The sequence below is a fragment of the Seriola aureovittata genome, chromosome 2 (genome assembly GCF_021018895.1).
Source record: "Seriola aureovittata isolate HTS-2021-v1 ecotype China chromosome 2, ASM2101889v1, whole genome shotgun sequence".
Classification (NCBI taxonomy): Eukaryota; Metazoa; Chordata; class Actinopteri; order Carangiformes; family Carangidae; genus Seriola; species Seriola aureovittata.
In genome coordinates, this window is record NC_079365.1 from 15,312,435 (window position 1) to 15,339,478 (window position 27,044).

The following is a 27,044-nucleotide window of genomic DNA, read 5'->3' on the forward strand; positions in this document are numbered from 1 at the left end:
TTCCACCAATCTGAGAGCTCCTCACGGGGGCTGGGAACAGTCAGACAGCTCGATAATGGCCAAAGTCAGCATAGCGAAGGTACTGTGGGTCCTTCCAACATAATAAGATGTCCAAAAAAATACAGGAAGAAACAGGAATGTAAACAGATCGATTCACTCTCTCAAATAACAAGACTGCTGGTGTTTATTATGGACACACACTGTCTGAGGGAATTTAGTTAATTATGAAGTCTGGCTCAACTCTATAAACTTATCTTTGTCTCCTATTGTGTCTTTGAGTCTATGAACTTGCCGGTGTTGCTGGTGTTTTATCCGACCAGGTAGTTAATTACATTTTGCTGAAGCCTTAATCATTTCATTTTAGAGTGTGAGGTAGAAAACAATCACATCACACAACTCTTACTGGGAACAACTGCTTTATCTGAACCACACAAATAAAAATATATTTCATACTTAACTGACATAATCATTACGCAAGCTGAGTTCAAGAAGTCTGGAGGAAAACAGACCCACAGTAACACACAGGTCCTTATCTTGATCAGATTAGATCTTTTTACAAAGTACAAAAGTTTGGATGTGTCACAAGTTGAGAGGTAATACTGCGCTGCTGATGTAATCAGCAACCTGAACTAAAATCTCTAAAGGGAAAATTCCTTTAATATTTCAGAGCGGGTCTTGTTTTTTGTAGTTTAGGTCATCATTCCTATTGGTTTTGGTAATATTTCAATCACCAGTACCCAGAGCTGGACAAAGTACACAGCTCCATTACTTGAGACAAGTATACGTACTCTTGGTCAAATATTACTCCAATACAAGTGAAAGTTGTTCAGTCAGATTTTTACTAGAGTTAAAGTACTGGAATGATTGTTTTGTTCTTTTGTTCCGTCAACACATTGTTGTATTGTTCCACAGTGTATTTACAGAATCGAATGACAATGAAACAACCAATGCACTGTCAAGCAAGTAGAGCCTCTAGGATAAAAGCTTGTAGAAAGCTTGTAGAATCTTATACAAAGCTGATAGAAATGGCCATAAAAACAGAATTGAATCAACAAAAAGACAGCCAGCTACAAGCTGTTTATCTGGAAACAAACAAGCATTTAATACATCGACATGCTTTCCGAAGTTGGATGGCATATTTCTGCAGGTAGTGATGAATTTTGGTTGTGTTGAACACTGCAAGCGTTTAAAACAAAAGGAATCTTTATTTAATCTTCTGCCTCATCTTTATCTAGTAGCCACCGTTAGGCCACTGCCAAGTTCAAAAAAGCAGCAGCACAACATGACTAACAGCATAGGAGTTGACTGTGATTGGCTTTTCTCCTGTGATCAACACAGTGTATGGTCTATAACATTTTTTTAAAAAATGAATGAAAATTCATTCCTCTGACTAAAAGAAAAGTACTTCACTTCACTTCAGTCAAAAGTACAATGCTTGTGTTTTAAGTGTAGTGGAGTAAAAGTCATAAGTTTACAGAAAAAATAATACTCAAGTAAAGTAGAGATGCTCGAAAAATATACCGCCAGTACCATCACTAAGGTCTCTGGACACAGCTACGCCATCAGAGTACAATACAGCAAGAAATGCATGAAATAAAACAAGAAGACCAAAAACAACCAGAGCAGTATATCTATGTCTGTGTATGATGCTATTTGACTTGCTACAATGGAAAACCATGCAGTAACTGAGTGAGACGTCAAGGAGATGCTTTAGTTTATGTTGAACACCATCTGCTGAACACAGCCACGAGGTGCGGTCGAAAGCTTCAGAGACACAAAGTAAGTGGACCTTATGTTGAGTATTTTATAGTCGAGCCGCTGATTCCAAGATCCACAATTCAAGCTCAACATTCTTGTTTGTGTATTTTTCTCATGATCTGTTTTGTTAAGAATTCTTGAACTTTGCATGTTCTCTGCACAATGAGTATTGTAGTCTAAACCAGGAAGCTACTGTCATTCTGTTTTTCCTGATGATTTTTGCATGGGAGTTTTTCTTTATCACCACTGAGGGTCCACGTTTGGCTAGAGTGGTTTTCATTTACTCTCTGATAATGTGGCCATTGTGAGGCCCATTGAGACTATAATTAAGGGCTATAAACCAAACTAATAACATATTTCCCCCAGCTTTTACAACTGCTGCTCCTATTTCAACAAATTCTAGCTCTCCGTGTTAAAATATCTGTTTATATTCATCTATCTATATTTCACAAGTCAAACATACACAATAATCCTGTCAAAATGATTATGTTTACCTTTTATATATCAGTGTTGCTGAAAGAAATGCTTTCAGAGTATGCACTCACGCTAGTTCTGCTGCTGGAGTTAGAAAACAGAAGTAGCACTGCATAATAAAATGCAAATGGAACATTAAATATAGGACATTTGACAGTTTGCAGCATACATACACATGTCAGAGTCTGACAAGCTATCAAATGTGTATCTGGACTGAATCAATTTCCAAATCACCAAGGATTTCACAGATTGTTTTGTCTCCAGCTATGACAGGTGTTATTTTGCAGGTAGGGTTTTAAGCTTTGAGCCAAAACAAATGGCATCTGAAAAAGAGAGGTAAAAAAAAAAGAAAAAAGATGGCAATTGTTTCAGAAGATGTAAAAAAGTAAGTTCCAGTGGTGTATATTGAAAAGCAATGTCTAGCTTGAGGTGAGACATCTTTACTTGGTTTTAAACCTATTTCAAAAACCTTGTTTTCATTCTAATTCATAAAGACAAAACAGACAAATTATAAAATGGATGTGCAACATATGTGTATTATCTTTTATTTATTATGTTATGTTGTTTTGTGCAACTAAATAAATCCAAGTATAAAATCTAAACTACTAACCATTGATATCGCAATAATTTTTCATTTTATTGTTTTGATAATTACAGACAACGAAGCAGACTACAAAAATGAGTCTCTCACCAAGTTAGAATGTTACCTAGAATCCTGAAACAAATTTTCAAAGTCCGTGAGCAAATGGAAAAGTCTTCCCAGAAGGAAATCTGATACTAACATATAGGCATTTTCCTATTATGGTGGGCACCCCTTCAAACTTGCCTCTGGGTAATTCCTGGTTCAAGTGAAATTAGTCACCCAATTGGCAGAATCTTTTAACTCTTTTAGGGTGGAAAAAAATGTTGAAGCCTAAGAGGGCTGTTAACACTGCTGCCATTTTGTCCTGGAGGTTGAGCTTAATGAGAGCTGCAGTCAGGGGCAGAGGAGTTCATGCAGAACACTCAGTCCTGAGGGCTGATGTGCCCCCGTGCGTTTGCTACAATGCTTTCTTGGAAGAATCAGACTGATCGCATACAATGACATTCGGACTGGTCATCCTTTCTCAGCAGGTTTGGAACGTTTGTGATGTTACCAAAGGCTGCCGCGGCTGTACAGTCCATTTGGAATATGAGTTAATGTATATTAGGGGCCAGGGAGGGGGGCGTTATGCAATTAGCAGAGATTTATGAGGCTCAAAATCAGTTTCAACTTGTGTTGGACAGACAACTAATACCCTCTTCAACATTACAACCCAGACGCAGACTAAAGAAGGTGACTGTGATTCTTTCTGAAAAGCTGAAGTCTGTGTGGATCTCTGCTGGAGACAGTGTGTATATGGAACCAATGATATCACTGCCTGTTTCACTGTCTCCCAAACGGAGACAGGCATCAGGAAACACTCAGTCCCCTCCTGTGGTTTCAAGCAAGAGTAGCATCTCAGCTAACTAAACTAAACAAAGAGCATCAATGCATAGAACAGAAGTAAGGATGCAGTGGGATCAAGAGGTGCGTGGTATTAATGAGCATGCCATGTTGATACGAGTCCAGCGATGTGTCCCCGCTTCGTCTGAGGAAGAGAGTCAACTGAGTCAGAAGCACCATGTTTCTGACTCCAGGCGAGCTCTGTTTTCAATCAAGGTTGGCTCCCAAAAGTGTTCCCGCTCGCTCTCCCATGCACGTATAGATAAACACCGCCTCCCCTTCCTAAGTGTTTACACTCTCGCTTGTTTTGACCTGAGGTTTTTACAAGGACAGGCTTTATTGAATTAAACTGACCCCAGTTACTTTTCTTTCAGAGAAAACAACCAATTTGAAATCTACAGAGTTGTTGCACGCTTTGAAACTGCAAATGACAGAAGAATCCCATGTGCCCCAGCTCCTAATCTGAGTCGGCCAAACAAAAGCCCAAATATGAGGGAAGTTCTTGAAGATGGAGGTGATAGGTTAGCAAACACAGACAGACATCCAGTGATTTGGTGGAAAAAAAAGCGCATATTTACGCATTTTTGGGGATCGTTTATACAACTGCTCATTCAATGGTTATACCGCAGAAACTCTCTGTACACTGTGTACAGATTTCAACATCCAGTTGTGACTACACAGGCAGCCAATGCTGGAAGATAGATCTATTATGTAACCCGTATTATGTTTACATCTGCCTGTGTCTTCCTTTAAACAAAATTTCTTTTGATTTCTTTTTTCTTTTCTTTTTTTAAACACAAAAATCAATTGAATCAAATCAAACAAACAAAATCGTTACTATACTGATCAATGCTGAAGAAAATTAAATATTGATTTCATAGTCTCTCACTCCTGAGGTGAGCTGATGAAATGGATCACAGGACAACAAAATATGTTAAAATACTCAACATTTATTCACACCATGAAGAAGTTAACTGTGCAACTTCAGAAAATAAGTGCCAGAGAGGGATGTGTAGAGAAAAAAAAAAAAAAAAAAAAAATCATTCCTTGAGTTCAGTGTCCGTGAGAGATCTTTCTCTCTCTCTCTCTCTCTCTCTCTCTCTTGCCTTCTCTGTCTTCCATCTCTCCTTACTTTTTACGCTTTCGTTTTCCTGGAACGTGCGACGAAGCTGCATCGTCTCCTCTGGAGCTTGACGTTCGCTTTTGGACTGAGTTCCTCTCTGTGTCTCTGTGAAAGAACGTTTTCAGAGATTAGCTTTTAGTTTTCTATAAATGGAGAACAGAAACATTTCAACAACATTTCTTATAAACAATGATGTCATGAACATTTTGCTTGAGTAAATATGTTTAACAAGAAAGGTAAAGCAAGCAGTGATTGAGGTACCAGGCTATTACAATGCCAATATTTTAAAGCAAAAGCCAGTCAGAGCAGGTGTGATTTCATGGTGAGACACGCAAACTTCTCTCTCTTTTACTGCTCTGCACTAATTATACACATGTTCTGCGCACCAGGTGGCGTGGCTTCTGCAAACAATATATTAAAACCAAAAAAGCTTAGAGCATTAAATTACCTACTGATCATGATGTTCAGTCATGGAAGGAGCATCCGCTATGAGTCTCGGAGGGACTGTCCCAAAGCCATAAACACCATGCATTACCTTAAATCAACCTACAGTAGTAAAAGTAAAAACAAGTTGTTCTTAAACTTGGCTTCTTTCCTCAGGCCATCCACCAACTGGGGGGGGGCTTATGATTTCATCACCTCTATGATTAAGGATTTTCTGCCAGTACTTCATTTAACCATTACCATCTCTGTAGATTAAAGGACCTCCTATTCGCCTGCAGTTGTCTCTATGTAACCAATAGTTCATAAAGTCAATTAATTAATTTGACCAATTAATGCAAAGGATATACTATATATATTGCAGATTGTATTCAGCTAATGGGAAAGGGAGGGAGGTGTGTAGCCTAAGCTCATTCACACTTGATTATCATGCTGTTGAAGTGATAGAAACATCATTCTGACTAACTTCAGCAGCAGTCAGTTTGACAGCCTTCCAGGAAATACATTACAGGGGACTAAGTGGTTGCTCACACCAGCAAAAATCACTTAGATATTACTCTGTGTGTCAGGTCAAAACGAAAAAAAATAAATGTGTATGCTCACAGAAAGCTCTTACACTCGTACCTGTCCATCCAGCCACATGACACACAAAATGCCTGTGTATATTCTCATTTGTCCAGGTCATAGTATCCTAAAGGAGTTTTTTAAATCGAAACAACTGGACTAGGTTGTTTGTCTGTGAAGACGTTTCACCTCTCATCCAAGAGGCTTCATCAGTTCGTGTACGCATCTGACCAGGCTAGGACTGGTCCTACTTTCTGGTGTGGAGACCCAGGTATTTAACCTCTTGTGGGCGTTCACAAGGATGATGATGTCACTGGTTCCCTTTTGTGCTCCAAGTGTCAACGACAGTCGTTTGCATGACTGTTGTTGGTGGAAAATTGGTTTCGACTTCGTTAGTGCTCTATTGTGTTATAACGACAGTCGTTGGAGTCACATGCCACTTGTGAACAGTTGTTATTCTTGGAGGCTAGATTGTTGAGTCTCCTGGGAAGGGATGAAAGGGCAGCATTGTAAATTGGAGATAGGTGGTGTCTGAGACCTCCTCCCCTGTTGAGGGATGGTTTCTCTATTTTAACGTAGATGGCCTCTTTTACTCCTCTTTCGAACCAACTGTCCTCTCTGTCTAGGATGTGGACATTGCTGTCCTCAAAGGAGTGGGCTTTCTCCTAAGGAGAAAGCCCACTTGGAGATAGGTGGTCTCAGACACCACCTATCTCCAATTTACAATGCTGCCCTTTCATCCCTTCCCAGGAGACTCAACAATCTAGCCTCCAAGAATAACAACTGTTCACAAGTGGCATGTGACTCCAACGACTGTCGTTATAACACAATAGAGCACTAACGAAGTCGAAACCAGTTTTCCACCAACAACAGTCATGCAAACGACTGTCGTTGACACTTGGAGCACAAAAGGGAACCAGTGACATCATCATCCTTGTGAACGCCCACAAGAGGTTAAATACCTGGGTCTCCACACCAGAAAGTAGGACCAGTCCTAGCTTGGTCAGATGCGTACACGAACTGATGAAGCCTCTTGGATGAGAGGTGAAACGTCTTCACAGACAAACAACCTAGTCCAGTTGTTTCGATTAAAAAAACTCCTTTAGGACACACAAAATGTTTCCATTTTGGGGCCGTGGCTGAAAAGACAGATTTGTTACCAGAACATTAAGTAATTTTTCCTTGTAAAAGCATAACATCAACTTTAGGCCAACATGAGCTGAGCAGGCGCTGTTTATGGTGCTGTTTATTGTAAATCCTGTACATTGGGTAGGGAGTGTGGAATCATAGGACAGAGTTTGCAGATTACCTCATTAGTGTTCAGGTTCCCTTTTGTCTTTGGGTTTAAATCCAAAATATTGCCGAGTAGGTGCTTTTGCTTTTTGCTTTGACACCAAATCGTTGTCTTGTCAGCCAACTCTCCTCTGGTCACTTGATAAGACTCTGCAAAACTGTGCAACAGTGACTACCATGGCAACCCTTTTGTTGTGTTAACACACATCATGACAGTCTTTCTGCACAGCCCCTCTATGGATCAATCGAGCAGTCACAATGTACTGTAGGTGCTCACATGAAATGTAAAAACAGAATTGATTTTGTCCATTGACAATTCATTCAAACAGAACAATCACCCATGAGATATATTGACAAAAAATAGGCACCGTTACTTGCAAATCTGCTATGAACAGGAGAGCAGGAAGAAAAAAAAAAAAGAAGAAAAATATGAAGCCACAGATGTCTGGAAGCCGTGACAGACAGTATGGGCTGTCGTTCCTGTTGTGAAGTTCAGTTTTACTTCTATCACATCAGAGACTCAGTCAAGACTTTGGCAGCAAGAACATGTAAAATATGAACAAGTGCCAAAATCCATCCACCAGATTGTTGCTCTTTATGGCAGTTAAAAACAAAGTGTTAAGGAAATATAAATTCTAACATTTTTCAAGCGTTTGTCAAATTTTTATTTTTTAAAGATTAATTCTACCATTGGAAGATGATGCATATTATAATATTGGTATTTGTTTTTGTATTGATATTTACATTCAGCTGCTATAGCAAGAAAATACACTACTACAATATCCTGTTTTTATTCTGAAGGAAGCCCTCCTGTTTTCAGTGGAACACATCTGGACAGAGTGCTCGGAGCCGTTTTTTCCCCTTATGGATTATCTATGACCACACCAGTGTTCTTTGCTACCAGGAGATCCCTGTTGGGCTCCACAGCTCAGCATGTAGTGTTAAGTTACAGCCTCATTACTGAAGCACCTCTGACACAAACTGATGGACAGTGAGATCCTCCATAAGAAAAGTTCAGATAAAATGGCTGGGAAACCAAAGGGGAGCCCTAAATCCACAAGGTCTGGAACCACTTACAGCTTCCATGAAGGGCTCTCTTCATCTGATTGTCCCACAGATGTATATCACCCTTCAGCCAGTGACAAAGTCCCATGTCTCTTTATCTTGACCCTATGGACTGGAAAAACAAAATTCCAGCACTGGAATTTGGGTCAGAAGTCCACGTGTGGGTAGTAGAAGGATGGGGAAATGTGTGAGTAAAGTGGATTACTGGTAAACAGTTGGCCTCTGCACAAAGTGTGGATTGGGACTAAAACAATCAACAGTTGTCATCTTTGCCAGCATCTGACAAAGGCTGGAGGATGGAGATAAAGCCTCGCCTGATGGAAAGAAAATTTTCTTTCACACTTATTACAAACACAGATTTGGCTTCCGCCCATTGAAATGATGATGCATTCCCAGGTCCAACTACTGGTGTACTGTGACTATATACAGTTAAGTGCTGTAGTTTAGGACTTAAACTCAGAGTCGGTCGGAAAGATGAAAAGCAGAGTCCAGATTATCCACAACAAACACAGTGGAATCACATTGAGACGTACGTGCTTTTGTTGCTTTATCAACATTATGACAGTGAAGCCTTCTGCATGTGAAATGTCCTTGAGACACACACACACACACACACACACACACACACACACACACACACACACACACACACACACACACACACACACACACACACACACACACACACACACACACACGTGTGTGCAGGTAAGCATTAAGTTTTATTTAATTACAATGTACTGCCAACTGGCATGTTTTTTACTGCGATACACGTATTAAGATGAAATACTCTCGCATATATATATAAGATATATTCTCATTGAATTTGTATCTGCATTGTTCATCCAAGGAGACATGTCTTAACCAGAAACATCATCTACACTGGTTTAATAATTAATCATTTAAAGAGTTCTAGTTTAGCAGCATAAGGCAGCAACAGAAACCTTGGAGAGGGGGCGAGGTTGCAGTGCTGTGCAGTAAAAGCAGCACCACACTGTGTAATAAAAGGGTATGATTCTGTGTCTCAGTGCAGGGCTACTAGGTGAATGAGCTACAGGTCAGAGTAGTTGTTTATAATGTGACTCCTCTGGGGTGAAAAGCTGTGTGTGACTATCTTATTGTATTGCTAGAATCTTTTGACATAGATGATCGCAGTAACAGCTCAGTGACAAAATGATCGAGAAAAAAAAAAAGACACATAAATAAAACAGAACTTATGCACAGGCGAACAGCTTTACAAATGCAGAATGTATAAGTCTGACTATGAAACCCAGTTATCACACCATTAATTGGGTCAAAATATGGACAAAAACATTTATTGCAGTCATAACTCAAACTCTGGCAAACAGTTTAAATGGATAAAAATCCATCCTTTTCTGGGGATGTTATGTCTTTAAAACAATCAGCAAGGGCTCAGGGGCACTACAAGAAAAACCGTCCGTATTTGCTGACAACTTGTTGACCAGGGCTGTTAACGAATATTCAAAATTTGATTATATAATAAAAATGCGTGTTCTCGCGTGTGCTTGGGCCGCTGCACTGAATGCACCACATGACGGACAGGAGTCGCACTACATTACTTTCATTGATTGAAAATGAACCATAGGTCAAGCTGAAGAGCGAACAATTCAACGAGCGTGTGGTAACAATGGCTGAGAGTTTGAGGCCCAACTCTGCCACAGAGAGTTATTTAAACTCCAAGCGATCTAAAATGCCCCATTTGAAAATTCTTTGGATTTTGGATAGTAGACAGCAAAATTGTGGAACCTCATGAAAAGTTGTAGCTATGTAAGTTACAGTTAGTCTAACCTACCATTCTACCATTCTAGCACGAGCAACCTAAAATCCACATCTCAAAAACATGCACCTAAATGATCAGCTGTAAGTAGTAATGCCTCTTCTTGTACGGGTTTGTTTTCTTATGGACATAATGTGCAAAAATAGATGTGTGAATGGATTATTTCATTATTCATTTATTATTTTTGGCCAATATTGACGGCCCTATTGTTGACAAGAGTAACTCGATGAGTAGTGCTTATCTTGTTGCCTCTGATAACAAGTGAGTTTCCCAGACTTGCTGAAGGAAAACCAAGGAAACTTGACCATTCAGTAAAACTAAAAAGAAATGTTTTTTTTTTAATAATTTATAACCAGAACATTCCTTTCACCTGATAAGAATAGAAGTCACAGCTAAAACACACAGGAAAATATATTCATAATATGGATCCAATCAATTCAGACTTCTACAGACCCACCTATAGTCAATCCAGGGAATGCAATCCAGGGAACAAATTATATCTACAGATATAGAATCCTATTTTCCAAAGGGCACAAGGCAAAGCACAGATATCTTTGCAGGTAGATAGCGCATTCATTTTTGTGTTTTCCGGTGCAAAGCTCACAGACAGTACATGTGTATGACTGTCTGTTACAGGACATTTAGTTCAGTAAATGACTTGAATTCGTCCGATACAGCCTATGAAACAAACAATTACAGTGTTATTAGTCCTTAAGATCAACATTTTTGAGCGTGTGAAACATAAATTCAAAACTACAAATTCCATCCAGAGATGTTTTAGCAGTGTGCAACAGAGGTCGACCTTTACTTCCCTGTTTGCATGTGTTGCATTGTGGACAAAGAGCTGATAGTGTTGCAGTTATATATTTGAGAGATACCTTTTGTGGGGAGAAATAAACTGAAAACAGGTCAGAGAAGACATGAATACCACTTGTCAGACTTGCTGTAAAATCAGCTGTTTAGTTTAGTTAAGTTTACCCCAGGACTGCAAAGGTGTCGCCCGCAACTTCTAACACTATTGCCTGAATAATGGAGAATGCATAATGAAATGAAATTATCCCTGATGCAGCCTACAGTAAAAAACATGATTTAAAGTCTGTTAAGCATTTCTGGTAGCGCAGTGACTGAAAGCTTACGCGTCCCCACCCTTTCGGTCTCACAAAATACTAGTGCCATTTCATGGGTTCTTTTGTTGTTTAGATTATTATCAGGAGTTAATTACATGAAAACAGATATTTTGAGCAAAATGATCAGACATGGCCATTGGACATAGATGTGCTAGGCTTGCACATATGACTAGCCAAATTCTACCGATTGTGCTTGTGAGCAAAACAGAGACAGCATGCTTTCGGCAGAGCAGCAGTTATCTTCATTCTAATGCATTAATAAAACCAGACTATAACCAACAACCTCATCATGCTTGTAATTTACAGATAAAGCTGTCTTATATAAAGTTAATTTTCATTTAAACATAAATGTTTAAATGGATGTCTGTTGCTAGTCGATGAAGATACAGAGCAGACAGCTGCATTAGAATATTGCTGTAGATATGCAGCTATACTCTGTTGTAGAAAACACAGAGTTCAACAATATTCTCAACACCTCAGAAATATAAGGCCTTGGCTTCAAGTGGCTTCAAGTGGCGCAAATGCCTAGATCTAAGTGGAAGGATAATGTGGTGCTGTATGTGGGATATCTAATATGCATAGTATCTATCAACTTGCACTGCGGAAAGCAATCCTGACAGCAGCAGTATGTTGACATCCAGTCTATGCATGAACACAAACCTGCAATTATGTCTTTTCTGTAATGGCTGACAGTGTGTATAAGGCAAATGTGTTGTAAGTGCTGGAACAAACATGTATGGATAGCACAGTTTAAAGTACAGTTTCAAGCAGTAACAATGACTGAAGAATCACTTACTCAAGGTTTCTGGCAGGCTCTGGACCAAAGATGTCAGAAAGAGAACTGTGAGGAGAGAAAGGGGAAGAGGAGGGAAAGAAAGGGAGAGGATGTCATTTTACAGAGATGAACAGATACATGGTATTCGCTGTTTCAACAAATACATTTACTGCACTGGCACCTGAATAACTGCCTGAAAGCCAGGTATGCCTAAACAGACTGTGATTTTCTTCTTTATTCTACACTTATATGAGCAGGTGTTTTTACTGCATCGCGCATCCTACAGACCCAGCTGTCACTGGCAAAGTCGTGTTACTCACAAGATCAACTAAACGCCAAAAAAAGTTGTTATGGCCCTGGATGTTACTTTAGAGAGAGTAAAAATCTAAATATCTGATATGTCACACTACCATATGTCAAAATGAATCCTCATTTCTCTGCCTGATTTCAAACTAGGGCTATAGTTGCATGATGTTGCCTCAGGCAAAGACTTCATAACAAGTCAGAGTATATAGAAAGTACAACTTTCTTTTCTCCCGTCATGCTGACAGTCAGTGAGATCTGGTTAAAGATTTTAAAGTGGCTCTATGGTGACCTACAGGCTTTAGATTGAGGAACAATAACTTTAGATTGAGGTCCAGTCAATATACAGCTTGAAATTTTGTGGGCTTTTTTTTTTTTTTTTCTTTTAAATTCCAAACTCATGGTAAGTTACAATGAAACATGTTTCAGGAAGGACTTTATAAATACAATTATTTTAGCCTGAGAAGCAATTCCGTTGTTGACATTTTGTGGGACTGAGCAACAGGTGAGTTTTTATGAACTAGCAGCAACACTACAATCATTTTTCTACTAGAAATCTATTTTTCCACACTTCTATAGCTTTGGGTGAACAGCATGTTGGCACTTCTAACTTGGCCATTCCCCTCTCTCCGTGTCTCAAGTACACTCGTATGCAGAACAGGCTAATGTGCTGAATTGATTTGCTGCATGTACTGTAAAGCTGATCTCATTTCATGTGCATTCATAACAAAATGGCTTTTCTGTTGTTACTTGAAAATTGAATCATGACGTTGTTCTGCCAGTTTATGGCCGGAGTTCTTCTGTTACCCATTACCTCTGTACTCTATGGTTGACAGGGTATTGTCACCTAGCAACCCTTATCCCGTGTGTTTGTTTTTGTGTGACATCTTGAGGTCGTTTTAATCACTAATGCCGACTTTCTGATTTCATTTGAATTAGAAAGTAAAACCCCTACCACACTGGTGGTTGTACTATATTACTGCTGTGATTTTAAACTGCAGAGAGAATGATTTGAAAACAAAAACAAAAAGCATTCTTCTCAAAAAAAACAACAACAAAAAAAAAAAACACAAACAAAAACAAAAGAAATACAAGAGAGGAGAAACAAACAAAATAAATTAGCCTAAAGTGATTGTTGCATCCAGCCAGTTTGGAAAAGCTGGTATGCAAATCAAGAGCACAATATGACTGGCTGAGTTATTATTCATTTTTAATATAAAAAACTAAGCATGTAATATATGATTTCCATATACAACAGCTCTAAATATAAATATGATAACACCTAACTTTGAGTCCCTTTATTGAGCATTTATAAGCAGTATACAAACATATAATGAGGGGTTTATAACACATTATGATGTAGTCGCATGCAGTTATAAGAACACTGTGTGTATGACACAGTATTTGCCAGTAAGTATAACTTCTCCTATGAAGACATATTCTATATTGTCACAACTGTGTTCACTATATTGTCTTTCATTATGCACCAGACACCATGTGTGGGTATCTGCAGGAGTTTAACCTGTAAACAACAGTAGTAGTTGCTGTTTTTGCAACATCCAGCAGCCACAATAAAGACTGTTCATTGCGTCAGTGTGCTCGCCTGGTTTCAGATTCCCAGATGTAGAGTTCTGGCTGCTAGGCTTCATTTAGAGAGTGTAAGTGATCTTTGCTGTTTGAGCTCAGACTGCACATCCGTGTGATTTCACAGTAATGATCTTTGTACTTTAACAAGCGGAAAAAAGACCAGAAAATAGCAAAATGATCGATTCAGAACTTGTTTAAAACCTGAGCTTTCTGAATACAAAATAACAAAAAGAAGAAAAAGAAGAAAAAGAAAAATTATAGCTAATGTTAAATAGTGTGTCCAGTATGTTTTGATTTACATGCAGATCATCAACCCACAACGTTTAAATAGAATTAGAAACATGCAACAAACAACCTCAGGGTTTTTAAGAAAATATCCCAACAACAAAATAATATAAAATATCAGGTTCATTATAACTCCTCCTTTGATAACAGGTAGGACATATTTTCCTGCAGTGTCACAGTGTGATATAAGTTAAGTGACTGTAGGTGAAGAGCATAAAGTCTGAGAATGTGGTATGAAATCAAGTGATAACTACTCCCACTGAGTTTTCAAGGTTGAAACAGAAATTCTCTGTATTGTACCGAGTGTGATTCATACACATTTCTTCCCACACATTTAGTTTTTTTTTTTTCAGACCAAGGATGTATTGCCAATAGATTGATGTCATGCAGATAAGCCATCGCACTGCACTACGTACACTGTGACTTTATGATCACCCCAACACAATGTAACTTATTTCTTATTATTTTAGCTCCACTCCATTGCAGTATGTTCTGCTAGCTGGATCTGCTGGTTCTCCTAATGTTTGTGCTATCAGCTACATGAGGGATGTACAGATTTCAGGGACAGGAATTAACAGGAACCTCTTACATACAATAATCCATCAATGTGCAGATTTAGTATGTGTTGTGATTCCGTATTTACCATACTGCAACATAACATTTTTGTGGTTTAGGGTTCACTTTTTGATCCCCCACTATGTATAACAGCTAATATTATATATCACAAGTAAAATATACAAAGAGAGGAAGTGTATTTTCTTGGTGTTAATCACAGGATACAGACAAGTTGTCAAGAGATTGTTGTCCAGCCAAACCTGTTTTGTCTGCTTTTTCCAAAATGTTTACATCTGAATGCAATTACCTCAGAGTTAACATAATAATTGTTATTAACATGATGAAGTTGATGAGAAAAAACTAATTAAATATTAATCTGATTATTACAATGCAGCCCATATACAAGTGGCCAGAAAAGAAATGCTACTACATCTCTAAAATAAAGACAGTCAGAAATGCCCTCAAGGCTTTATCAGGCGGAAGCACTCTGCCAAGTAATCGTTGATCATTATCACTGTGGAATTACACTTCAGAACCAAACTGTATGAAAATAGTCAAAAATACATTTACTCACCTACTCACCTTTTTGTCTATACAAGCACCAGCACTTGACAACAAGCTTTGAGGGTGTCACCCTCTGAAAGTGAATCAGGATATATGGTATCTATGACTCACCTGCTGATGGACACGTCACTGTAAGTGGGGCTGGGTGACAACTCAATCCCTCTCGCTAATGGCTCCTCGTCACTGTCTTCTACCTTTATCACTAAGCAGCTCTTTGATTCTTCAACTTGATCTGAAGGATGCAAAAATATATATCATCGTGTCAGACATCCAGGGGGAATCAATCAGTGGAGTGATGACCTGTCAAAAGGAGTATGCATAAAATGTCCCTGCCCCTGACAACCCAGTGTCCTCACATATTCTCAATGTGTAAAAGTAGGTTTCAGGTCCTCCTGGTACTATGCAGCCTTTTATTTGTGTAATGCGTACAAATTAGCAACATGCAACCCCATTAATCTATTTGTTCAGTTGTAAAAAATCACACTATTCAAACCATTATAAAACATTTTGATGAATTAGAGAAAATTAAAAATTATACTGAAAATATATGAAAAAACATTTGTCACCGCCTTTCAAGACTAAAAATCACTCTAATAAATTATCAGTATGTGAAATTATCTAAAAACTGTAGTTACCTCAGTTACTCTTTCCACTCCTCACCTTCTCTGAACCCCCTCTTTAACATTTTGTAAATTGTTGTCTGCATTTCCACTTGTTGCAAAAACAGACCAAAATTCATCACAGCCATTGATGTTTCTCTATCCACCCTTGATGTGCACAACAGTGGAGTGCACAGTCATGTTGTGAATTTTGGAAGGATGGAACAACAAAATTGAGTGCACTTAACTCACAAACCTCTCTCATACACACACAAGCAGCAGGGAGTCACTACAGCTGTGACAAGCTGCACTGCATGGCTTAGTAAAATAACATACTCATCACGATGCAATTCATTTGTTTTAGAATAGGAAATGCTGTTTGGAGAGTTAATGCTCTCCTACGGCTAGGGTACATTTTATTCCTGAGGAGTGTTGAAGTACCTGCAGAGGGCGTCTCTTCCTCTCTCTCCACTATGACTTCCTGTTTGATACGAGTCTGCCTTGTGGTCTCTAGGCGACCCCGGACATGGGCGATAAGGCGGGAAAAGTCGCTGCTGTGCTGCTTCCCTGTGGGCAAAATACCATATATGGTGGAATAGGTAAGTGGGGAAGAGCTTTTAATGGCATGGGTGTTATAACATTATGCAACAGTATCTGAGGTATGCACTTGGTGTCAGTGAGCTTAATGCAAAACTGGATATTATCATTTAAGGTTAGGGTTACGTAGCTAATAAGCTGACTAGACGTTTTTTAAAGAAAGAAGGAACCCAACCCGTGAACAGGCCACTGTTTGTTGTTTGGGAAATCGTGTATTAATATTTATAGTAAATACAGACTCATTTTTCTTTGAGACAACAAAATCAAACAGATCATGCAAAACAGATTAACATTTTGACTTGGAAATGACAAGTTCCAACCTTGAAAGGTTGAATAGATTTTGGAAGAATACAAGGTTTTATTCATGAGTCTCAGTGTTTGAAGTGAAATAACACAGCTGCAAGCTCCAAGATGAGATCACTATGGCAAAACACTCAGACTGAGAAAGACGCCAAACACTCATTGAGAAGACATTATAGTTGAGTATTGAACTGAAGCAGGGAAGAAGAAAATTTTAATTTTGCCAGTGATCCAAAAATAAAAGCTTTAATCACTTTCCACAGAAATCCAGAGGCTCTGCAAATATGTGGTGTTAATATGAGCAAAGATTGGAAAGTGGAGCCAGAACTGAGAGATTAAAAAAAAAAAAAAAGTGACTGTTTTAAAATTGTGTACTACATACGTTGAAAACTTTTTGAACATTAGCTGATCTGAAGTTGATAAAGATGAAATTGAAAAGCATGGAATTTGTATCTCTCAGAAACATTGCTAAGCAGAGCCCCAGTTTGTTGCTTATGGTTACCAAAATTGACAGTAGAATTTATTTCACTCGTAGACACTTGGAAGCTAAATGCTTGATGTTTGTTTGGAACCACATTAGTTGTTGCCCTGGCAACAGCTAAACTTCTTGGGGGCAGTATGTGTTTAAATTAAATGTTTCCATTAAAGCCGCTATCATCAGTTATGGTTAAGGTTCAGTTGAGGGTTCTTTTTTAAATATTAAAAAAATAATCCACCTTTTCCATGGTTCTAACATACACACATGGAAAACCTTATAAAAGTAATATATATAGTATATATATTTTAAATTTAAAAGACAAATCTGCAATTTAGTTATAACATTTGCCAGTAAAACTATGTTTTTCTTTTACCACTGCAGCAATGAATGCACATCGTGACGCTGACAGTGGGTGACTCAAACTCTAATGGAGAGTGGGCGCCACTCTGTTATTATGAGACAACCTTAATCAATTAAAACTTTGAAAATGGAACAACTGTGCTATCTCAGACCTATCACTGATAGCTTAAGTATACATTTACTCTTCTGAACAATTATTGTACTACATCTGTACTAGTTTTGGTAACATTGCAGTGCAAAATGCATATCACCCATGACAAAAATTCCAGTTTAAATACATTGTCTTATTTAATTATAAGTAAAAATGAATGTCATGTACCACGGCTGACCATTATATTTCATTGCAGTCTGCAGTCACAACATGGCAACAGTTGGGAAGCACATAGCACATCAAACTTGTCAGAGGCTGGTCTCACCACAAAGCAGGATTTCTGGGTTTTTCCTTGCAGTGACACTGGGTTGTGAACATGTGTTCTGAATAACCGGCAACTGACTATTAACTCTAAAAGAACATGTTGTCACATTAAGAGAAGGCTACAAGCTCCCGGTGGATTTAATGTGTGCATGCGCATGTGCTGCTTTCACCTTCCTGTCTGCTCATTCACTATTCCCCACACTGGCAGAGTGAGTCATCCACATCCTCTGATAAATCAAGAGGTTATCACAGCAGTGCAGCTATTTTTAGAACCCTCCTCCTGTGAGTCACATCCATTTTTCAGCCACTTTCTAAGTTAGCTCTACAGAGTTCTTTCCAACAGGCTTTTCATCTTGTTCACCCATGTCAACATGGCTTCGGATAATGTTCTATAATGCTGCTCTTCTTGTTTGACCTCTGCACCCTGTGGATAGAAACAAAGACCTGGTCTGTATGTCTGATTATCTGTCTCTGACTGATTATCTATGAGCTCATAAGGAATGGAAAAAGCAAAATCTCAGACAGACACTTAAATAGCCAAATAACCCTACAAGTCATAATAAAAAAACTCTCGGGTATTATTTACCCTGAGGTAAAAACCTCATCAGTTTTACATTTTCCACCCACCTCTAGCTGCTAAATTACTCACGGAAGACACAGCAATCCTGCCTGTTTCTCTTCCCGAAATTGAGGGCTTCTATACTGAATAAAGTAAGATGGTGATTATGGCTGGGACACTGAATATGCAAAATGGTAATGATGTTGTTGGAGGCACAAAGTATGTAATGCTGTGAATATTGCCTATTCAGTTTACAGAACTGGCTCTCTAGACTCCTCCACTGCATTGCCATGCAACTATTACTCAACTTCGACTTAAATAACATCATGCAGTTTCTGTGATGGATTACCTGTGGGTTTTCCTACTCAACTACCTGCCAAGAGGAAAATAAAATGTATCCACTGACCAGTCTGAAAGCCTATGGTCTACTTTTAAAAATAGTCATCACAGGCAGTCATTAAGATGCCCAAAGTTATCAGTTTTTTCAGACATCTACTCTTGAGATAAGACTTTTAAAACTTTTGTGGCCCAGACTTGTGTCCTGCTTTGTTCTGTAAGGAAATAATTCAGGGGGATCTTTAAAAAAATGCCCCTTTAATAGTTTGACTGAGGTATTACAACAGAAGATTCAAATCAATAAACAGGGCTTCCTGCAGTATTTCAAAAGAGATGCGGGCCCTCTCACATGAAATAGAGACCACCTCCGCTATCATCAAAAGAAATTAAGAAACTTTCATGTACTTCAGGGAAAAAGCAGAGTTCTTCTAAGGTGCTGCCTTCAGTTCCTCTCCTTGTCTCGTGAGTGTGGCAAGATCCACTGATACATTTTCATTTTAAAATGGCAACTCTGTTTTCTGTTTTAATATCACATAACCATTCACATACACTGAGCGGATTGCTCTGCAGTTGGTTGCTTATTTGCAGAAAATACTACAAATGAGAAACGGCAATGGTGATACGTAAGACCAGAGACTTCTTTGCATGGACCGACGACGAGGTGGAACTGAAAGCAGCACATGGGTATAAGGAGTTCATGGCGGCTGAAAACATAGATTGGGAGTCCTTGCAAAGCAAATATAGTAACATATTAAGAGTGGTACCTGCTGCATTATCCTTCGAATCCATGAATCAGGGAAGTAAACGTTGTGAATTGAGGAAGGAAGTGATTGTGGGTGTCTGTGTCATCGTTTCAAGATGAGGTATAAACCTAGTGGACTGTGTATAGGTGTGCACAGGGTGTGATTTGTAAAAAAAAAAAAAAAAACAATCTGCTGTAAACACCCCCTGATGACATATTACAAACAGTTTGTGCCAAATCATTTTGACAGAGCAACAGCCAATGGGCCACTCTGTAACTTCACTCACTCAACTCAGTCATGAACATGCGCAGATGTCCAGCCAAGAAGGGAAATCACAAAGAAAATCATACATGGAGATGAAGAAATGGAATTAAATAAAATTTAAAAAAGAATCGTAGAAAAGGGAATAATAGAAGTTACTAGAAAATTCCAGGGAAATTTTGAGTGCCACGGGGGCTACTGCCGGGATGAGTACATGATTTATTTCCAGTGTTCAAAAGTCACCCTGATCATATTCTGGTTTTGAGAAATGTCTTGATATAAAAGACTCTGATATAAAACAATGTCACATCCCTCCATCATGTATTATGTGGGAAATATCTCATATTCTCTGTTGTTTTTTTTTAATAAAACAAGAGGCAACATGTCTTCAAACTGGCATTTAAAGGGTTAAAATCCTGAAAACTAATAAACATTTGGTAGGTTTGAGCAGAACTGAAGTGGTTTAAGAGATTTATGCAAAAAAAGCAGAAAAAAATATTGATATATGATGATTTTATAGCATTTTCTTTGTGTGTCCTTTTTTGGACGCGAGGAGCCCCAGAGGGTACAAAATGTGTTACCAGTGTATAATAGACCTGTAACAGTAACTGACATTAGATTTTAAAAATATGTCAAAAAAGACACTTTCTTGCAGAAATCCATACCTTCAGCTGTAACACAGCCAAAATGATCAGCAAATCAAAAAAGAAAAGTGAAGAAAATGTCCAAAAAAGGACAGAGGGACCCCTGAGGGTTAATAAATCCCATGAACCGCTATTTAAATTACCACTATTATGTTTTTTTCTGTGCTAAATTTAACATTACTGGGGAGGAGAGCAACACGACTAGAAGTGACAGCGAGAGAGGGCTAGTAGCTTCTCCTCTCCTCTGTCTCAGCGGAGACCGTCACAACTTCATTCACTCTTTTAACAAAAAAAAAAAAAAAGCAACGAAGGAAGCAGTAAATGGACTTACATATTTAAGACCTAACTAAATGTAATTTAAGACCTAACATGCGGCTAATGTAAAGATAGCGGAGCTTGGAGAGTTGGTTATCTGGTTGCTAGGCGCACGCACGCACGCACAGGTCAGGAGCTGCCGTTGCCATGGCAATGTGAAAATCTGCCCAGAATTTGGCTTCTACATGGCTTCAAACAACTGCAAATTATGAGAAAACCGTTACTTCTTTTCATAAACCGAGAAGACCGTGCCAGACACTGAAGCCAGAAGTTTCTACAGTCTCTATTTTATTCAGATATTCCTTAAAATGAGTGCGTAAGCTCAGTGCGAAGACAGAGTGAGATTCTTTTGAAAAAAAAAGACGATTACATTAGGTGTCAATGAGAGTGAGACAGGTATTGCTGCCGGACTCGGCACACCCGTTTAAATTTTGTGCAGACCCTGCCTGTCAAAGTTACATTTTATGAATCCCAACAACTATGTCTACATTTTCAGAAAGAATTATTTGTCTCCTTTTTACGGTTTGGCCGCGAGCTCGAGTTAAAAATAAAAATAAAGGTTATTTTTTACTGCTTCACGCACTCTAGCCAACTGACGCTTTCACTCTAACTTTGAAGAAAAAGTGATTTGCACTCCTCCTTTGAGTGCTCACAGTTTGAAAAGTTTACATGTTATGTAAAAACAGTTCCTGTCTTTTTGAGAGAGCAGAAGTTTTCCTCCGTTTTATAGTTTGAATCACATTTCTACGTGCAGGTATGAGAGAGCTGGGTGACTCAGAAAAAAGGTGCAATTTTGTAGAAAAAAGGTGGGTTTCTCAAGAAAATTGCAATGCATTCCTAATGCATTATTTATTCCCAGTTTTTTGGGAATAACTTTGGGAAAAATTGGAATTTTAACACCAAAAGTCATAGCACCCCTTTCGGGATCAAGACGCACGTTTTGATGTATATATTACCGGGGTTTTCTAAAGGCTGCGGGACGAGTTACGCGCCAAAATTTGGCGGAAGAATAATAAACCCGAAACAGAATATTAATAGATGCTATTCTAGCTGTAGAGGAGTGCCTCGGAGCTGAGCACCCGTGGCACTAATTATGTAGTTTCAAAAAAGTTGCAATAGGTAGATGAAGTTAGTGCAGTAGATGGTAAAAAGCATGACTGTATACTGTTGATCTGATTACTTTAATAAAGACTTTTTAGTCTTAATTATGGTTCTGTATGAAATATTCCTCTTTAAAGCTAGTTCAGAGAGAATGTCTTACATAATGAAATATACCGTGTAACGAACATGAAAAGCTTACTTATTTTCCCTAATGAAGACAAGTCAAGGCAGGTCAACATAAGCATTGCCTGCTTATGTTGACCTGCCTTGTCTTAGAAAGTGGCGACACGGCTGCACGATAGAGGAGCCTCCCTCCTGTGTACCACTCCAGTAGAATGAAAAAGAAAAAAAAAGTGTAGTTTGCAATATTAGTTTATAAGTGCTGTGAAATACATGGTGACAACAAGGAGAAAGCATCATTACAAAGCATTTCATTGGACACAAAATTGGTCCATTCCACTTGAGTAAAAAAAAAAAATACTCATGTTTTTGAGAGAAGTGTTCCATCTCTCTGAGGTAAACACATTAGGGTTTCTTTTTGTCTGGTGTGTTTTCATGCAACTCGTACATTTTGGGTTTTCTACACAAGACAGAATTCACACATCTTGTAAATAAACCACAGTTTTGGACACAGTTTTGTTATTCAGTCCAGAGGGTCATAGTACCATCTTTTTTTCCTCAGTGATGACGTAAATATATTTTATGTAAAAGATTTCAGAACTTCAAACAAAGTCAACTATCATGCAATGTGTCCTTTTCTTCTAATAAATAACCTTCTGGATTTAAGCTGAATGAAAGCCGTTTGTTAGTTAGTTCGTTTGTCACCAGGATTACGCAAAAAATACTGAACCCATTTGCACTGAATTTGGTGAAGAGATGGGGGGTGGACCAGGGAAGAACCAATTAAACTTTGGGACAGATCCGAATCATTTACTATGAATTCTAATTATTTTTTAATTAGCTTTAGCAGAGGTCTGTGCTCTCTGACTGATCCTTCTAGTTGGGGAAAGGAAAAATCACTTACTATAATTTGAATGCACCTCATCAATTTCCTTCTCAGTCTGATTCTTTGTGAAAACCATGGCCTGCAATAGGTTTGAATGGACAAGAAAATATACATTAACCATCAATGAAAATCCACCTGACAATACTGTATTACTAAAACATATGCTGTGCAATTGCTCCATGTCAGCTTGGTTTAAGCCAACTATTTAGAACTGCCCTACTACTGCGATCGCAAAGTTCTTAAAAAAATGTAGCCTATGAAAATTTTCATTATAAACATTTTTTAAATTCAGTGTTTCTCAGCAGAATGCACTTTATCTATTCTTAAGGCCTAAAAAACACACTGAATGCATTTCATATTTTTCCCTACATCCAACATTTCACACAGGGAGGACCCAGTTCCACTAGTGGTACAAACTCCCCAGGGTTCATTTAAGAAGAAAAGTAATAACACAATTCAGGATATCATTTAAAGCAGTTAGTACGTACAGGTTTGGCTTTCCCCTGCAGTTGGTTCCTGATCTTCTCGTTGGCCTCCACCTGTTTGGCAATATCTTCAGCTGTTGACAGAGGAAAGAAAAATCTTTATTACTCTTGAGATCACAAAGATTGCCTGTTATATGAATTGAGCCATCAAAGACGAGAGGTTTTGACCCACTGTCACTGTTCAAAACGGAGGCATTCCTGGAGACGTCAGTAAAAGGAAAAAATACAACCTGTATGATCGAAAGTGACTGTCCACACATCTTACTGTGCTGTATAAATTCATGTGCTATGGATTTGAACACATTTGTCCTCAGATTTAGCTGAGGACATTTCCACAGTTTTTACATACACTAGATAACTGTGCTATAGCAGCACCTTTGTGGAGTTTTAAAATCAAATTTGTTTCATTAACTTCAATGATGCATACAGCTCATTAATATAAAAACCAACGGCGCATATTTCATTAGTCATCCTACTCGCTCATGACTATAAACATCACACAGTTAACTACAGTATCACCTTCATGGTATACCTGATTGTGGGTTTAGGGAATCACACTGGGCGTTGTATATGTGGACAAACTGCTGGTGTCTTTTGATCAGCTGGTCTCGAGAGCCCTGCATTGAGAGGTGGCATTCCTTCAGCCTCCTCTTCAACTCATGCATGGAAAGTAGGTTGTACACCAGTTTGGTCATTGGATGCCTCGTCCTGCCAAGGGAGCTGCAACAGACAGCCTGAATAGTTTATTTTAGTAATCACCACATATTGCTTGGTTATGCCTGATGGAGGCATGAATGTGCTCAGCTGTAATAAACTTCTGTGACTGACTGTTCTGTCTCAGATTTCTTGGACACCATAAGCAGAAAAGAGTGATGTAAATGCCACCTCAAACATATCACACGTTGGTCACATCAGCTGAGCTCATGACAAAATTATATTAACAGATGGGATTTGCCATTTTTTGCCATTTTTCAGTCTGGTCTTATGATCCATGGTCCTGTTATATCACACGAGCCAGTCAAATGTGTTTTTCAGCTGTATTGTACATTTTCTCTTTCATAAAGGAATTAGTGTAAGGAATTAAGATTGATAGCAAGAAGAATCCTATTCATGTAGGCTGGCTGCGCCAGACCTGAGTATTAAAACCTCTGCAATTTATCTTTATGACATCAAAGTCAACTCCAGAATTAGGATTAATTTCCAAACACTCACACAATCCCTGGATAGACACATCGTAAATTATTTTTTAAGCATGTTCGAAACACACCGCATACAGTCAGTGCCAAGCAGTTATTATCCCAAAAAATTGCGCCAACACATAAATCGCTCCTAAAAACCTCAACGTGTCCTTTTTACATTTTAGTTTTATTCATATCCCTATAGAGCATAACAGGTTGAGCAAACAACAGTTGGGAGTCATCATTTAAGTGAGCAGTTAAATGGGTATTTTACCTCCTCAAGCTTTCTTTCTTCTCTCCACTGCTAAGACATGTGTCCAGATGCTTGTTGATAAACTGCTGTGACACACTGACAGAACACACGGGGCACTCCACTGCAAAGAAATTACACAACAGGACATTATCAGCAGCTTATTAAAAAGATAAATATATACCAATCACATGGGAAAAACATTTGTTATAACACTAGAATGTCTTCATTAATTATTCTAATTAAAGAAATGAAGAGCTGATCCTTAACAAGGTACCAAATATCTAAAATCAGCAACACAACCCTTTTATAACATTAACTAGAAATCTTAACACGTATGACTTTCAAAAGTACACCATTCATTTTGAAAAAGTTGAAAAATCCCATAGACTTAATACTTGCTTTGAAAAGGAAACCACCTAAAATCCCATATGTCAAGACTGTCCTTGAATGAATAACACAAGTTTTCAAAACTCATCACCACACACATCTTTGACACAGAGGCAGAGGTGGTCTGTCGATCAGTGTAATGGATTTCACAAACCAAACTAAATTAAAGATTGTGTAAATTGATTTTTTAATTTATTTTTTAATAACGCAGGTCACACCTCTGTGAGTGTCATCGGGAGTGATTTTGTGAGTGAGTCATACTGGGTGATGAAGCGTTCCTAACATACAGGTAGTAAAAGCTTCACCTTTGATTACGGGCTTCACGTCTATCGATGGTGAAGAGGAATGTGCCATCTCAACCCCGGTGCTGAAACTGTGCGAGGATGTGTCCTCCTGTTTGACAGTCATCAAACCCTGGACAGATGCCTCCTCCACATCCATCGGCTCTTCCTTCACGGTCACTGGAAGACGAGCAGTTGCTGAATGTAGGTCAGCATCATTTGCACGGTGAGTGTGTGCAGTCTGTATTTTTCCCCGCTGGACCCACTGAGAGACAGAACCATCTCGTTGGGTTTCTTTAGCTGGAGGTGTTTTGGACTTCTTTTGGAAAAAGTTGCTCAGAACGGAGCTGTTACACTTCTGGGGCCTCGCTCTGGGAGTTTTACATTTGACAGCTGAAGCTGGGGTCTTGGGCGATATTGGAGGAGAGTCAAAATTTGCTTTTGACAACTGCTGCCTGGAAAAAGAAGAACAGCAAAGTGCATGTGGATGAAAATGTGTGAAGCATATGATTTAGACATGTACACAGCCATGCCCCTTTTAAAAGTTTGAATGCATTTTGATACATACAATAGCATGTTCTGTTTCTCTCACAAATTATCTACCTAAAAACACTGATCAACAACACGTCAAGTATAATTACATAAAGTATATTATGTAGGGTAAAGGACTTAATGTCCTCTTAAAAAACATTAAGCCCATTGAAAAGAGAAAAGCGCTGTGTGGCAATAAATACTGTTGACAGTAATGTGACCCATTGACGTTAAACTGCACCTGCTCAATTATGACTCTTTGGCTACAGTCTTGGAAATGTGGAAGGCAAACAAATTGCTGCAGGGCCATTACTTGGTAATAAAATGGAACCAATGAGGTGTGTGATGTTCCGCTTTCCATATTTAAAACTTATTTGTGCTTACTGTCCCCATTAGAGCAAATTCATGCAGATGCACAGACGCACACATGCACATATGCACACATACCTCCTCCCTGCCCCACAAAGAAATATACTCTCCCCCTACCATACGTCTATAAAACTGCAAAAATGTACGGAAAAGTATCTCAATCACAACAAGTTGCAAAGTGGAAAGTTTCTGGCTTCATTTACTTATTTAATATTGTCCCTTCTGTAAATTTGGATCTAATTGTTTATCGCGCTGTTGCTTAACTGCAGTGTTACTCAACACTTGCGTTATAGCCATTAGTTGAAACGTTTTCTGCCTCATTTGAGCAATCTCATTTTTCCATCACTTTAGTAAGCCGAATGGTTCTAAATATGATATGCAAGTAGTTTACTGGCTGTTGCCATAGAGATGACACCAGCCAGAGACACAAATCAGGCTCTAAATTTAGAGGTGTAGTACTTGTCAGGTATACTTTGTGTTTAAAATGAGTAACACATTTTACACTGTAGTAACATTGTGACCAAGCAGTTCTATAACTTTGCTACAGGTGACAAAAGCTCTGACATAAAGGACTCTTGAAATCACCAAAGTAATTACATTTTAAGTGCCTTTTTGTCAAGCTACAAGAAGAAGCACCTCTTTGAATAATGCTCATCATTATCTGCTCGG

At 38.6% G+C, this 27,044-nt stretch overlaps 1 protein-coding gene across 3 annotated transcripts in view; it reads right to left on the reverse strand.

The window, feature by feature from the left end:
- Positions 1 to 4,627: 4,627 nt before the first annotated feature.
- Positions 4,628 to 27,044, reverse strand: part of rad18 (RAD18 E3 ubiquitin protein ligase) — a 28,467-nt gene continuing 6,050 nt past the window's right edge. The window contains exons 5-14 of one of the 3 annotated variants that reach the window (XR_008829683.1): positions 25,500 to 25,930; positions 24,829 to 24,928; positions 23,909 to 24,096; positions 23,380 to 23,450; positions 22,910 to 22,970; positions 16,218 to 16,343; positions 15,289 to 15,409; positions 11,905 to 11,949; positions 5,273 to 5,366; positions 4,628 to 4,925 (exon numbers count right to left, since the gene is read on the reverse strand). Coding sequence is in view for 1 of the 3 variants with exons in the window: in XM_056396747.1 (XP_056252722.1) it covers positions 4,826 to 4,925; positions 11,905 to 11,949; positions 15,289 to 15,409; positions 16,218 to 16,343; positions 22,910 to 22,970; positions 23,380 to 23,450; positions 23,909 to 24,096; positions 24,829 to 24,928; positions 25,500 to 25,930 (1,243 nt within the window). In the remaining 2 variants the exon portion in view is untranslated. Of the gene's footprint in view, positions 4,926 to 5,268; positions 5,367 to 11,904; positions 11,950 to 15,288; positions 15,410 to 16,217; positions 16,344 to 22,909; positions 22,971 to 23,379; positions 23,451 to 23,908; positions 24,097 to 24,828; positions 24,929 to 25,499; positions 25,931 to 27,044 lie in introns of all 3 variants that reach the window. The other 2 variants (XR_008829682.1, XM_056396747.1) reach the window with 2 other exon arrangements.